General features: G+C 37.4%; 2 protein-coding genes and 1 non-coding gene across 6 annotated transcripts; all 3 read left to right on the forward strand.

Moving 5' to 3' along the window:
• Positions 1 to 7,938: 7,938 nt before the first annotated feature.
• Positions 7,939 to 12,291, forward strand: LOC127134086 (cysteine synthase). 4 transcript variants are annotated; one of them, XR_007807999.1, is made up of 10 exons: positions 7,940 to 8,155; positions 8,253 to 8,362; positions 9,134 to 9,191; positions 9,333 to 9,596; positions 9,929 to 10,066; positions 10,175 to 10,226; positions 10,711 to 10,850; positions 11,001 to 11,081; positions 11,274 to 11,467; positions 12,152 to 12,291. XR_007807999.1 is itself a non-coding variant. In XM_051061792.1 (9 exons), exons 1-9 carry the CDS (start codon positions 8,117 to 8,119, stop codon positions 11,285 to 11,287), a joined length of 915 nt encoding a protein of 304 aa, XP_050917749.1. In that variant the 5' UTR covers positions 7,939 to 8,116; the 3' UTR covers positions 11,288 to 11,501. The 4 variants fall into 4 exon arrangements, 3 of the variants coding, with proteins under 3 accessions (XP_050917749.1, XP_050917738.1, XP_050917757.1); XM_051061792.1 differs by lacking the exon at positions 12,152 to 12,291 and having other exon boundaries at positions 7,939 to 8,155; positions 10,982 to 11,081; positions 11,274 to 11,501; XM_051061781.1 differs by lacking the exon at positions 12,152 to 12,291 and having other exon boundaries at positions 11,274 to 11,707.
• LOC127134513 (uncharacterized) lies at positions 11,754 to 13,031 on the forward strand. The gene is made up of 2 exons (XM_051061810.1): positions 11,754 to 12,311; positions 12,385 to 13,031. The coding sequence occupies exons 1-2, from the start codon at positions 12,022 to 12,024 to the stop codon at positions 12,869 to 12,871; spliced, it is 777 nt and encodes a 258-aa protein (XP_050917767.1). The 5' UTR covers positions 11,754 to 12,021; the 3' UTR covers positions 12,872 to 13,031.
• Positions 13,032 to 13,266: 235 nt separating this feature from the next.
• Positions 13,267 to 13,338, forward strand: TRNAD-GUC (transfer RNA aspartic acid (anticodon GUC)). Its single transcript has one exon. It is a non-coding gene; the product is annotated as a tRNA-Asp (tRNA).
• The last annotated feature ends 32 nt before the right edge of the window (positions 13,339 to 13,370 follow it).

Here is a 13,370-nt window from a genome sequence, read left to right on the forward strand (position 1 = left end):
GGTGAGACCCATTCCTTTATATCTTTGGATTGTGCTGTGCAACTTAAATTAGAGATATCTGAATGCATGGAAGTATGGTGATTGATACTCCTGCGAAGGGTTCAGTGACTACTACTTCAGTTTGTTTAAATTGTCCTTTGAGTATTTTTGGTAGAGACTTTGGATTGGACCTAGTGTGTCTTCCAATAGTGCAAATTGATGTTATCCTGGGTATGAACTGGTTGGTGTCTAACCGAGTTTATATCAACTGTTTTGATAAGACTGTGATCTTTCCTGAGATTGAGGAAGGAAAGAGTTTGTTTCTATCAGCTAGGCAGGTGAACGAGGAAGTAGCAGATGGGGCAGAGTTGTTTATGCTGTTAGCGACTTTGGAGGCTAAAGATAAATTGGTGATTTGCGATCTAGCCGTGGTGTGTGATTTTCCTGATGTGTTTCCTGAAGAAGTGAACAAATTACCGCCAGAGCGTGAAGTTGAGTTCTCGTTTGATTTGGTACCTGGTACTAGGCCGGTGTCGATGGCTCCATACCGTATGTCTGCTGTTGAGTTAACTGAATTGAAGAGTCAGTTGGAAGATCTGTTGGATAAGAAATTTATTCGTCCGAGGGTGTCACCGTGGGGTGCACCGGTGTGGTTGGTTAGAAGAAGTTAGTTTCCTGGTCATGTGATTTCAAGAGGTGGTGTTGCTGTTGATCCTTCTAAGATAGAAGCGGTATCTCAGTGGGAAGCTCCGAAGTCTGTTGTTGAGATTCGAAGTTTCCTTGGTTTGGCTGGTTATTATAAGAAGTTCATTGAGGGATTTTCTAAGTTGGCGTTACCGTTGACAATGTTGACTAGAAAGGGGCAAGCGTTTGTTTGGGACTCAAATGTGAAGAAGGTTTCCAAGAGTTAAAGAGAAGGTTGACTACTGCTCCTATTCTGATATTACCGAGTCCGTCGGAACCATTGAGGTTTCTGTGATGCGTCATTGTTGGGTTTGGGTGGTGTGTTGATGCAGAATAAGCAGGTTATAGCTTATGCTTCGAGACAACTGAGGGTTCATGAGAGGAACTATCCGACGCACGATTTAGAGTTGGCAGCTGTGGTTTTTGTTCTGAAGTTGTGGAGGCATTACTTGTACGGGTCAAGATTCGAGGTTTTCAGTGACCATAAAAGTTTAAAGTATTTGTTTGATCAGAAAGAGCTGAATATGAGACAGAGGAGATGGTTGGAGTTCTGGAGGATTATGACTTTGGTTTGAACTACCATCCGGGTAAAGAAAACGTAGTGGCTGATGCGTTGAGTCGGAAATCATTGAATATGTCTATGTTAATGGTTAAGGAATTGGATTTAATTGAGCAGTTTAGAGACTTGAGTTTGGTGTGTGAGAGTACTCACAATAGTGTTAAATTGGGAATGTTGAAGTTAACGAGTGGTATTCTGGATGAGATTAGAAAGGGTCAGAAATCCGATGTGCTTTTGGTTGATAAGTTGACTCTAGTGAATCAAGGTCAAGGTGGTGAATTCAGAATTGCTGAAAATGGTGTTTTGAAATTTAGTAATCGGGTGTGTATTCCGGATGTTATCGAATTTAAGAAGAGTATTCTTGAGGAAGGACATCGTAGTGGCCTGAGTATTCATCCTGGAGCTACGAAGATGTATCATGATTTGAAAAGGTTATTTTGGTGGCCGAGAATGAAAAGAGAAATCGCGAGTTTTGTTTATTCTTGTTTGACTTGTCAGAAGTCAAAGATTGAGCATCAGAAGCCGTCTGGGCTAATGCAACCGTTGGCTATTCCAGAGTGGAAGTGGGATAGTATCAGTATGGATTTTGTTTCTGGGTTGCCGAGGACAAATAAGAATTTTGAGGCTATTTGGGTGATTGTTGATAGATTGACAAATCGGCTCATTTCATTCCGATCAGAATGGATTATCCGTTAGAGAGATTAGCCGAGTTGTATATTGAGAAGATTGTAAGTTTGCATGGTATTCCGTCGAGTATTGTTTCGGACAGAGATCCTAGATTTACATCGAAGTTTTGGGAAGGTTTGCAGAAGGCTTTGGGAACTAAGTTGAGATTGAGTTCTGCATATCATCCGCAGACTGATGGTCAGACTGAGAGGACGATTCAGTCACTAGAGGATCTTTTGAGAGCTTGTGTTTTAGAAAAGAGAGGTGCGTGGGATTGTTATTTACCGTTGATTGAGTTTACCTACAACAATAGTTTTCATTTGAGTATTGGTATGACACCGTTTGAAGCTTTGTATGGTAGGAGATGTCGGACACCTTTATGTTGGTATGAGTCCGGTGAGAGTGCTGTGGTTGGACCGGAGATTGTTCAACAAACTACGGACAAGATTAAGATGATTCAGGAGAAGATGAGAATTGCTCAGAGTCGACTGAAGAGTTATCATGATAAGAGGAGGAAGGCACTTGAGTTCCAAGAGGGAGATCATGTGTTTCTTCGTGTTACTCCGATAACTGGTGTTGGTCGAGCTTTGAAGTCAAAGAAGTTGACACCTCGATTTATTGGTCCCTATCAGATTTTAGAAAGGATAGGAGAGGTAGCCTATCGTATCGCTTTACCGCCGTCGCTTGCGAATTTGCATGATGTTTTTCATGTGTCTCAGTTGAGGAGATACATTCATGATCCGTCGCATGTAGTCCAAATAGATGATGTACAGGTGAGAGATGACCTGACTGTTGAAGCATCACCTATGAGGATCGAGGATCGAGAGTTGAAGCAGTTGCGGGGTAAAGAGATTGCATTGGTGAAGGTAGCTTGGGGAGGACCAGCAGGTGGCAATGTGACCTGGGAACTTGAGAGTCAGATGAAGGAGTCTTATCCGGAGTTGTTCGCTTGAGGTATGTTTTCGAGGACGAAAACTCTTTTAGTGGGGGAGAGTTGTAACACCCCAATTAAAATAAGATAATTATTTAATTTAAATTAATATTTTTTTTATTAATTTAATTGAATAATTGGAATTTGGGATTATTATTACTATTATTTTGGAATAATAATTATTGGGATAATTATTTATTGGAAAATATATATAAGTTGGAATTAAGGAAAAAGTCCCATTTTGGAGTAAAAAGGTTTTTACGTGAAAAACAGAGAAGCGATCGTGAAAGAGGAAAAGGGCAAAGGCAGAGCAAGAGGAAGAAGGTTGGAGAAGAGAAGAGCTTGAAGCTTGAGATTTGCCGGATTAACTCAGGTAAGGGGGGTTTATCATCGGTTAAAGGGTATTATATGATAATATGTACTGGATAGTGATAACCATTGTTTTATCTCTGATTGGATTGTTGTATGATGAATTTGTGAGCCAGTGGATGAATGAAATTAGATGATAATTGAAAGGGAATTCGTAGAAATTTAACATCTATGCACATAACAGCCAGTGGATGAATGAAATTAGATGATAATTGAAAGGGAATTCGTAGAAATTTAACATCTATGCACATAACAGCCAAATGACGTTCGCCATTATGCCTTCGGCGTTCGCCGTTTGGGTTTTTTTTTCAGAATAAGAGCGTTTAACGCTAATGGCGTTCGCCATTAGCCTAATGGCGTTCGCCATTAGCCTAATGGCGTTCGCCATATCAGTTTGACAGACAGTTTTTCCAGAATGAGAGCGTGTAACGCTAATGGCGTTCGCCATTAGCCTAATGGCGTTCGCCATATCAGTTTGAAGGGCAGATTTCGCGTTTTAAACTCCCAGATGTGATATCGTGGTAATGTTGTTGTTGTTTTGTTGGGTCTTGAGTAGTATAGGCATTAGTAGAGTGTGCTAATACTGTTTTTGATTATGTGGCATGATATGATATGCTTATGTGATAATATACTGATGATGTGTGATGGTATGCATGATACTGTGAATGTATCAGTTATGTGTGCACTTGTGAATAGACTGTTTTATGGCTTAGAGTGTGAGCATATGTCTATTCTTGAATTGTTGTTGATGATGTAGCATGGCTAGGTGATTAGCATGCATATTGTGGCCTTTATGGTGGTAGCTAATTCCCATTGTGAGGAATTAGTGAGTTAGTCATTATGGATTGTTGTCGATGTTTGCATGCTAGGTGAATTAGCGTGCATAGCATAGCCCTTGAGGGGTGGTAGCTAATTCCCGTGGTGAGGAATTAGTGAGTGAGTCACTAGGTCTCAAATGAGTGGGACTAGTTGGACTTGGTAGCCGTGCCTGGATTTGGACGGTGAGGTGAACTATATGTTCACAAATAGTCGGTACCGCATGCATGGAGTCTCATTGCATAATATGTGTATGGCGTATAATATGAATGGATGTATTCCAATATTATACGTGTGTTTGTATTGATATTGAGTATGAATATGAGTTGTATTGGTATTGAATATGATGTTTGAATTGATACTGCCGTTATTGAGTGTGTAGTCTGGTTAGAGTGATTTGATGCGTTAGTTACTTAACATTACATAATGTTGTATAATGCTTATTATATTGATTGAGGAACTCACCCTTACACCTATTTTTCAGGTAACGAGCAGTGAGTTGAATAGGAGCTAGTGCTTGGAGTCTAGTGTAGTCTCCTAGTGGGTCATGCTCTGATAGATGTAACATCGGGAAGGGATGTTTGAATATTTTATTGATTGGTTGTGAACCATTTTGCATGTAATATGTTACATGATGTGAATAATTGAATTGATTTTATCCGCTGCGTATTATGCAGATACTTTATAATTTGGATTAAATAAATGAGCATGACAGGATATTCTGATGATGGTTGTGAAATGATTGTGTGACACCCTTCGGGGCATAATTACTCTGATTGATATGTTGCTATTTTAATTGAAATATTTGGGGTATTTTAGAAGGGTGTTACACTATACATAACTGGAATCAATTAGAGAGTGTGTCCCATGAACAGTTTTACATGGGATAACTAAAGATTAGTCTCAAAGAGTTGGCTAGTGTAAGGCGCAAGGTAATTGAGTCAATCGATGATTACCTAAATATGTTCAGGTTGTTGAAGTCATGATGTTTTACTCAAGTACCTGAACATGAATTGGTCTAGATGGCTATTTGGGCTCTACACTATTCTATTAAAAAAGAAACTACATACACAATACTTAAGATATATTACTCAATTGTTGATAGATTTCGATAGGTCGAATGCCTGAAGGCGGAGAAGGCTATAAAGAGTAAATTCCATTAAAAAAAGAAGGTTTCCTATATAGAGGAATATGAGAGAGACCGAGAATATGATATAGGATACGAGGAGGTCAAAGAGAACGATGTAAACATGGCAGAACATAAACCAAGACCTCTCTTCATTTGTAAAATGTTGAAACCGTATGACGGAAAGAATTCGGTCAAACCAAAAAGTGACAAGTTTGTCACTAAAACGTACACTTTAGATGTAACTAAGTGTGATGGGATTTTTGACCTCTTAGTTGTCGATGGACAAATCATAGTCCTTAAGGGACTAAAAACACCACCTTTATAGCAACGAAAGAAAAAAGGATTTTGTAATTTTCATAATTTTATGGGTCATAAGACCTCTCGTTGTGTCACTTTCAAGGATTAGGTGCAAGGAGCGTTGAATGAGGGGAAAGCTAAAGTTTGCTGATACGGCTAAAGCTATAATGCAAATGGATGTTAACCCTCTGTAAATCAAAGATACAAACTATGTTGAACCACTCGAGTGGTTAATGGTCGACGTTACTGAGAGCCCTGACATGGAAATGGAAGTTGGTCAAACTATGCTGAGAAAGTCAAGGCAGTTTACCCCACTACTAAGGAGGAACTTGTTGATTTCCTCAATCAATGCAAATTGAAGGGCTTATAAGTGATGATGTACCCCAGGTACAGCGTTGTGTTTGAAAAAAAGGTTATTGAAGGCCTTGAAAAGACTAAGCCCCAACCTTCTAAGGGAGGAAAATGGCCTCAGTCGAGGCCAAACTATGCTTTCAACAAAAGAGGTGTCCCCACTATAGGACACGAAATGTGGCCACAAGCTACAAAGAAGGTAAACCCAATACCCATGCACCTCAGTCGAAGGCGCCAGTTGGGAAGTGGATACACCCCCAAAATAAAACAGACACCAACTAAAATAATGGAGAGGTACTAACTTTGAACACGACCTGAAAACACCTGAAAAACCCTCAGGTCACCAGGAACCATCCTTACAATCCAAACTACAAAGGGAAAAAACCCATGACTCGAGCACAAATATGAAGGTATCAACGCCTAAAGAAGGTGTTTTGAGAGATGCCAAGTTCTAGTAGAAACCAAAACCAAGAAATTGACAACAATATGGCCAAAAGGTCAGCCAAGAGAAAGAGTTTTCCCATACAATCACTTGTCGAACCTCAGGTCGAATCGGCCAAAAGGCCAGTGAAGGAGAGAGTAAATCCACTTTTGTCAACTAATAAGGAAGATGTAAGAACTAAGTTTATGATATGATAGCAAACAATTTCTCAAAATCAGAGGGTGACTTTGATGTCCTTTGTAACGCGGTGTTAATGTTTCAAGTCGAATACGACGTGGTGATTGAAGTAACTGACATGAAGGAGGAATGTGTTGCAGAGGAGATGGTTGAGCATAAGCCAATTTGTTGTTATATGATGACTAATGAATGTGTCGAATAACATAATGTTATTTTTGAGAAACCATATATAGGGATGAAAAGCCATTTGAAACCATTATTAATCAAAGCAAAAGTTGATAATCACGGTGTCAACAAAGTCCTGGTCGATAGTGGCGTATTAGTCAACCTGATGACACATTCCCCTTTGACAAAAATAGGTAAATTTGACACCGACCTAAGCCTCATAACATTGTACTTTCCAAATATGAAGGCTAAATTGGCCATTCTCTAGAGGTAATCTAGGAAGATTTGGCTGTCAGAACCATAGTTCGACCAACCTTGTTCATGATTATTCCTTCCAAAGCCAATTATAAGTTACTGCTAGGAATGGAATGGATACATGGTGTTGGTTTCTTCCCTTTATCTCTCCATAAAAGAATATCAATATGGATGGAGGACGAAATTGTCGAGAACATGGAAGTAGACCAAAACTACTACATGGCAGAAGTAAACCATGTTAGTAAAATAACTTTTTATAAGAACCTGTAAAACATAATGCCATGCCCACCTAAGGACGAAGGATTCAGGAGAATGTGTCAGATTTAATGAGGTTTCACCATATTCATGGTTTCATGTGGGAGCCAGAAGTCTGGGGAAAACAACCCTCTGAGGATGATGAAATAACCTAAATAGTGTGGGGTAATGATGACGCTTACTATGTCTGAGTCAAGCGCTTTAACTGGGACTATGACCTATGTGGCCGAGTGTCATACCCTAAATTTCCCCAAAAAGTTTTTTCATCTACATATGATTCATTTGTATCTCATCTGCATCACTACATAATGACCATTTCATTTTGTTAGTAAGTATCATTAATGCATTAGAGAAAAAGTCAATAGAGAAAAAGTCAACAACTTAACTTATTCATCTGATCATTTACCTTTTGGATCATGCATTCAAATTTAAAGAATTCCATTACATGATTCATACCTTCATGTTTTTTCACATTGAGTCCATTTAGGTTTTTTTAGTTTGAGATTATAAAATTAATTTCATTACTTTAGTGTCACTCATCTATAATTCATACATACGTCCATAAGTCCTTGATAGATTTTCTTCATTTCAATTCATACATACATTTGGTTTTGTTAAAAGGTAATGTTAAAAGGTAATACGCTTTAGTCTATCAAAATCTATTGGACCACATTGGACATGACGATGTAATACTCATACCAAACTATATTTTAATTTAAAAAAACTTTCTCTCTATTTAATTATTCTACTAATTATAATTAATAAAATGATTTTAATAAATAATATTAATTTTATTATTAAAATTAACCTATGTATTCTTTTTATTGCAGATAACTCAAATAAAATACAACTTAGAGAACAATCATTTTTCAATAAATGTTACAAAAACAAAAGAGTCCAAATTGGTAAAATCAAGTTGGATTGTTCAAAAGTGAAGATTAAAAAATAGTAGTGAATCTATGGATTTGTACGTTTAATAATTGTTTATGTAATGCAAGCTTTCTTTGTCCATGGTGCTCAGATTCTACCAAGATATCAAACATGGAGATGCAGTGTGCAATCAAGAACAATGTTACTGAGGTATTTTCTTTGAAATGATTTTTGTCCTTTTGTTCTGTTCATGATTATTCTGCAATTGGAAATGATTGTTACAGTAACTTACATGTTGATTTTACAGTTAATTGGAAACACTCCCATGGTTTATCTGAACAAAGTTGTGGAAGGTTGTGTTGCTCAAATTGCTGCCAAGTTGGAGTCAATGGAACCTTGTTCAAGCGTCAAAGATAGGTAGGTATCAAAAAAGAGTTTTTTCTTTTTCATAAGTTAGGTTTTATTGTTTCTTTTCTGATATTTGATTTTTTTCTCTGTGCTATACCACTGAAATAGAATCAGAAATTCAATTATTAGGGATTTTTTTTTGGATAGTCTCATAGAAGTGAAACTAGAGTTGATCGGAAATAGTGGATTTTGGATTCACAGTTTGTTATGGTGGTTTGCTGTTTCCGATGCGGTGGAGAGGAGGCTGACCTGTAAGGTTAACGCTCCAACCCTCAAGTCAGTAAGAGAGTGAAAAGTGGAATTTGAATGAGAAATGATTTGAATACATGTGGAGTGGCGTATTTTTCTCTTTAAATAGGGGGATGGTTGATAACTGCACACGTGCGGAACGGCGTGCGATGTGGTTAGCAGTTGGGTTGGTTTGGGCTGTTAGCATGATGTTCTCGTGAGGGGTTACCTACGACACCAAGGAAAAGGGGTATACCTGTTCCGTAATTGGACTTCCGTCTTCTGGGCCTTGCGGGCGGCCCAAAACATATTCTATTCACACAACTTTGAAATATATCAGAAATATTTTCAAACGCGGAAACAAACACGCTCTTAGTGGAAAAAGGCTCGGTTATTGTTGTTGTATTGTTGCAAAAGTTTTTTTAGCTTATGTCCGGACTCTTGATTCTAATAGGAGTTTTATTTGAAAAGCTGAAGAGGCTATCGAGTAGAGCTGAATCACCTTAGGTAAATGGAGACGTTCTTACTGTTATTTGGAAATTTGGTATGCAGGATAGCATTGAGTATGATCGAGGATGCTGAGGATAAGGGTCTGATTACACCAGGGAAGGTTAGTAATACGATTCTTGTTTTGAGACACTTCTTTTTTCCCCTTAACCAATCATGTCTAGTCATAGTAATGCCATGCTCGATATTGAATTTTCTTTAATGAGATTTTTCTTTTTGCCGGCTGTGGACGTGGTGGCGAAAGACTGTTCTTGTCGAGACTACAAGTGGGAACACCGGAATTGGGCTGGCCTTCATTGCAGCGCTTAAAGGTTACAGGCTAGTTTTAGCAATGCCAGCTTCAATGAGTCTCGAGAGAAGAATTTTGCTCCGCGCTTTTGGAGCTGAGCTGCATATCACAGATCCTGCCAAGGGGTTTAATGGTAGTCATAAAAAAGCCGAGGAGTTGGAGAAGGAGATACCGAATGCTTTTATGATTCGTCAATTTGAAAATCCTGCAAACCCAAAGGTAATTTCATCTTGAGGTGTTGGAATGTTGTAACTAACTCCATTTATTTTACACACAAAAAAAATTCTATAATTGAAAGATGATTTTACCAAATTAACTTTATCAAGTATTGGTGTACTTACCGTTACCATAAATATAAAGTGGAGGATATTGACTCGGGAGCGATGCACATAGTATTACTTTAAGTGTCCAATTGGAAAGAAAAATTGATGTTACATTGAAAATAGAAAATGACACTCATTTTAAAGTGTTTTTTTTTTTGTAAATGTGTCACTCGTTGTAGGGCGGAGGAGTAACATTCTGATGAAAAAGCTTTTGTCACATTCTTGTAGATTCACTATGAAACTACTGGCCCTGAGATATGGAGAGACTCTGGAGGGAAAGTTGATGCCCTTGTAGCAGGTATAGGAACTGGTGGTACAATAACAGGTGCAGGGAAATTCCTCAAGGAGAGAAACCCGGAAATCAAGGTTCATTTTTATGTCACATGAAATGCCTATATGTGAAGGGAAGATAGTTTAAATTCTTTTGAAGTTGGAATTTTCTTTAAGATGCTAATGTTGTTTGTTTTCATCAAGGTATATGGAGTGGAACCAGTTGAAAGTGCAGTATTGAGTGGAGGACAGCCGGGTAAAATTCTCTAATAGAACTTCCAATGCTTATGTTTGTATTTTCTCCTCCAACTCCTTTAACTCGTAGTATTTTCTTTCTAGAATTCTTTTGGTATCTTTCGTAAAGTCTAGCTCAACTGGTAGAAGTTGATATTGCTAGGTTGGACGTTATCACTAGGGTTCGAACTCTGATACTAACGGTTGTGTGTGAGTTTCTAGTGGTTATTACCACTTCGTATTCAGTGAAAAAAACTTTTGGTATCAATCTTAGAGAAGCGTATATCCTTCGTTGCATCTACCAAACCAAATGCTATGATTTTTGAATTATGGTTTAATTTTAGAAACATTTATTACTTTTCCTAATCAGCTTGTTGAACTACATACTCAAATTCCATTTGTTATTCGTCTTTTCTTCACTAGGCAATTATTCGGTATTTTAATTCCAAACTCTGACATTTGAACGGCGACATACTAACCGGATGTGTTACGTGTCTATATTAAAGGCATGCATCTGATTCAAGGAATTGGTGCTGGCATTGTTCCTGAAGTGCTGGATGTTAATCTACTTGATGAAATTATTCAGGTTACAAGTGAAGAAGCTATAGAAACTGCTAAACAGTTAGCACTAAAAGAAGGTTTGCTGGTATGGCCATGGTTATAAATTTATACCGATTTATCTACTGATATAAGCACTTGTAAGACTGTTTGAGAAAGCTTATGAAAACAGCTTATGATTTGTCCATAAGTTGTTTTCATCTTATTCTATTTTTATAGGTTGAAAATGATGTTTTAGGTTGGGATTTCGTCTGGAGCAGCAGCCGCAGCAGCAATAAAACTGGGAAAGAGGCCAGAAAATTCCGGCAAACTCATCGCTGTACGTTTATGCGCCTCTCAATAATTCAAAAAATAATTCTGGAATGATATATTTAGAGTTGTGAAACTATTTGGCATTAAAAAAATACACCTTCAACTTTGTTTCATTAATACTTGATATTTCATGTGCATTGATATGGTGATAAGAGTGTTTCAAGTAACAGACGAATCCACGTCGTTTTGGTTGGTGCAGGTGGTGTTCCCTAGTTTCGGCGAGCGGTATCTTTCCTCTCAGTTGTTTGAGTCTTATAGACATGAGGCAGAGAAGATGACATTTGATTAGAGGAAACTGTTCTGATAATAGAAACAAAACAAAAAAAGATGCTTAAATGCAAGGTATCTTGAAAAAGGAATGTGCTCCCTCTTTGTATTGACTCTTGGAATGAAGTAAGAATCTTCAAGAATATCCATTTCAGAATTCCCTCTGGCCTCTTTGTAGTTTTTTAATCACCCGGCTGTGTTTCTATCTGTGAAGCAAGGACACTAACATAGACACCACACTAGATACAATACTGATATGTAGATGATAATTTAAAAAATTTAATAAATTGAATGTAATCACAAGTGGCAGTGTCGTGTCGGTGTTGGTGTCTGATACTAACACAGACTCGGACACACCTTTTTACAGAGGTGTTAGTGTTACAGAGATTTCTATTATCTATTTTCTCATAAAAATTTAATCCCTAATTGTAAGGGAAAATATAATAAAATGCAAGGATCAATATGCAAAATGAGAATCTTTGTTTCTATTCATGCCAATCTCATTTCCACATTCAAAGCCACTCAAACATCACACAATAAAACAAAGTTAACAACAACTGTCTCAATTTGCTTCATCACACAAACTCACAGACACAAAACAGAACAATCATCTTACAAATCTCAACTCTAACAACCTGATTAATAGTACCTTTGAAAATCATTGAAGCATTAAAAAGGTTATGGCTTTTCTTCTACCAAATCTCCAACCTTATCTTCAAACTCAATTCAAATCCAAAGATAAACCTCTTCATCAAACCCTTTCACAACCAAAACCCACTTCTCATTTTCTTGTATCTTCAACTTCCTCAGCCTCTTCTTCACAAGTTAACACACCTACAAGTATTCAAGATAAACATCAACAACAGCTTCCAAAAGATGAATTCTATGTCAACCTTGGACTTGCTGTGAGAACTCTCCGTGAAGACATGCCTATGATCTTCATCAAAGACCTCAATTATGATATCTATAGGTAATTTCACTATTAATGTTTTAACTTTTATCATCTCCATTCCTTTTTTCATAGAAGTTTGATAACTTTTCAGGGATGATATAACATTTTTGGACCCCTTGAACACATTTACTGGAATTGAAAAGTACAAATTGATCTTCTGGGCATTGAGGTTTCATGGAAAACTCTTGTTTCATGAGATATCACTTGATGTATACAGAGTGTGGCAACCTTCAAAGAATGTAATATTGATTAGGTGGAACCTTAAAGGCGTGCCACGAGTACCTTGGGAAGCTAAAGGAGAATTTCAAGGAACTTCAAAGTACAAGTTGGACAAAAATGGCATGATTTATGAACACAAAGTTGATAACTTAGCATTCAATTTTCCACAAAATATTAAACCAGTTTCAGTTTTGGATTTGATTACTTCTTGCCCTGCAAGTCCAAACCCTACATTTTTGTGGAGTTATGTGGATATCTACTCTTCTTCATGGATAATTTTATATAAGGCAGTTAGTGATACAATATTGAATCAAGAAAGGAGTTTATTACCACAAGATGGTCTAGCTATTTGTTCATAACTATGAGCAATCGTATGCTGACGGATCCAAAAATTTTAAATTCGCAGAGACAAAACTCGTGTATACAAAGTTGTAAGAGCAATGCTCATGTAATATATGATGTATAGTATATATTGGGACAACTTATATATAACGATATATATAATATTGAGTTTGTCGATGTCGGCTATGTGGATCCGCCCGTGTATAATAGAGCTTAATAGGTTAGATATAATTTGTGGTGTACTGTAAAATGATTTTGATGAGCTTAATTACAGAGATGATATACTGATATGTATGCAGTAATCTTCTAAAATTAAATTTGATAACAAAATGAAAGTGTGGTTATGGATTGTTTGATTACAAAATATAAAGTTTGAATTAATAGCTATCGATTGTCATAAAGTGACACATCAGTCGTTGTAGTATAGTGGTGAGTATTCCCGCCTGTCACGCGGGTGACCCGGGTTCGATCCCCGGCAACGGCGTTTTTATACATTTTGTCACAAAAGCGTAAAAA

This window comes from Lathyrus oleraceus, chromosome 1 (genome assembly GCF_024323335.1).
Source record: "Lathyrus oleraceus cultivar Zhongwan6 chromosome 1, CAAS_Psat_ZW6_1.0, whole genome shotgun sequence".
NCBI lineage: Eukaryota > Viridiplantae > Streptophyta > Magnoliopsida > Fabales > Fabaceae > Lathyrus > Lathyrus oleraceus.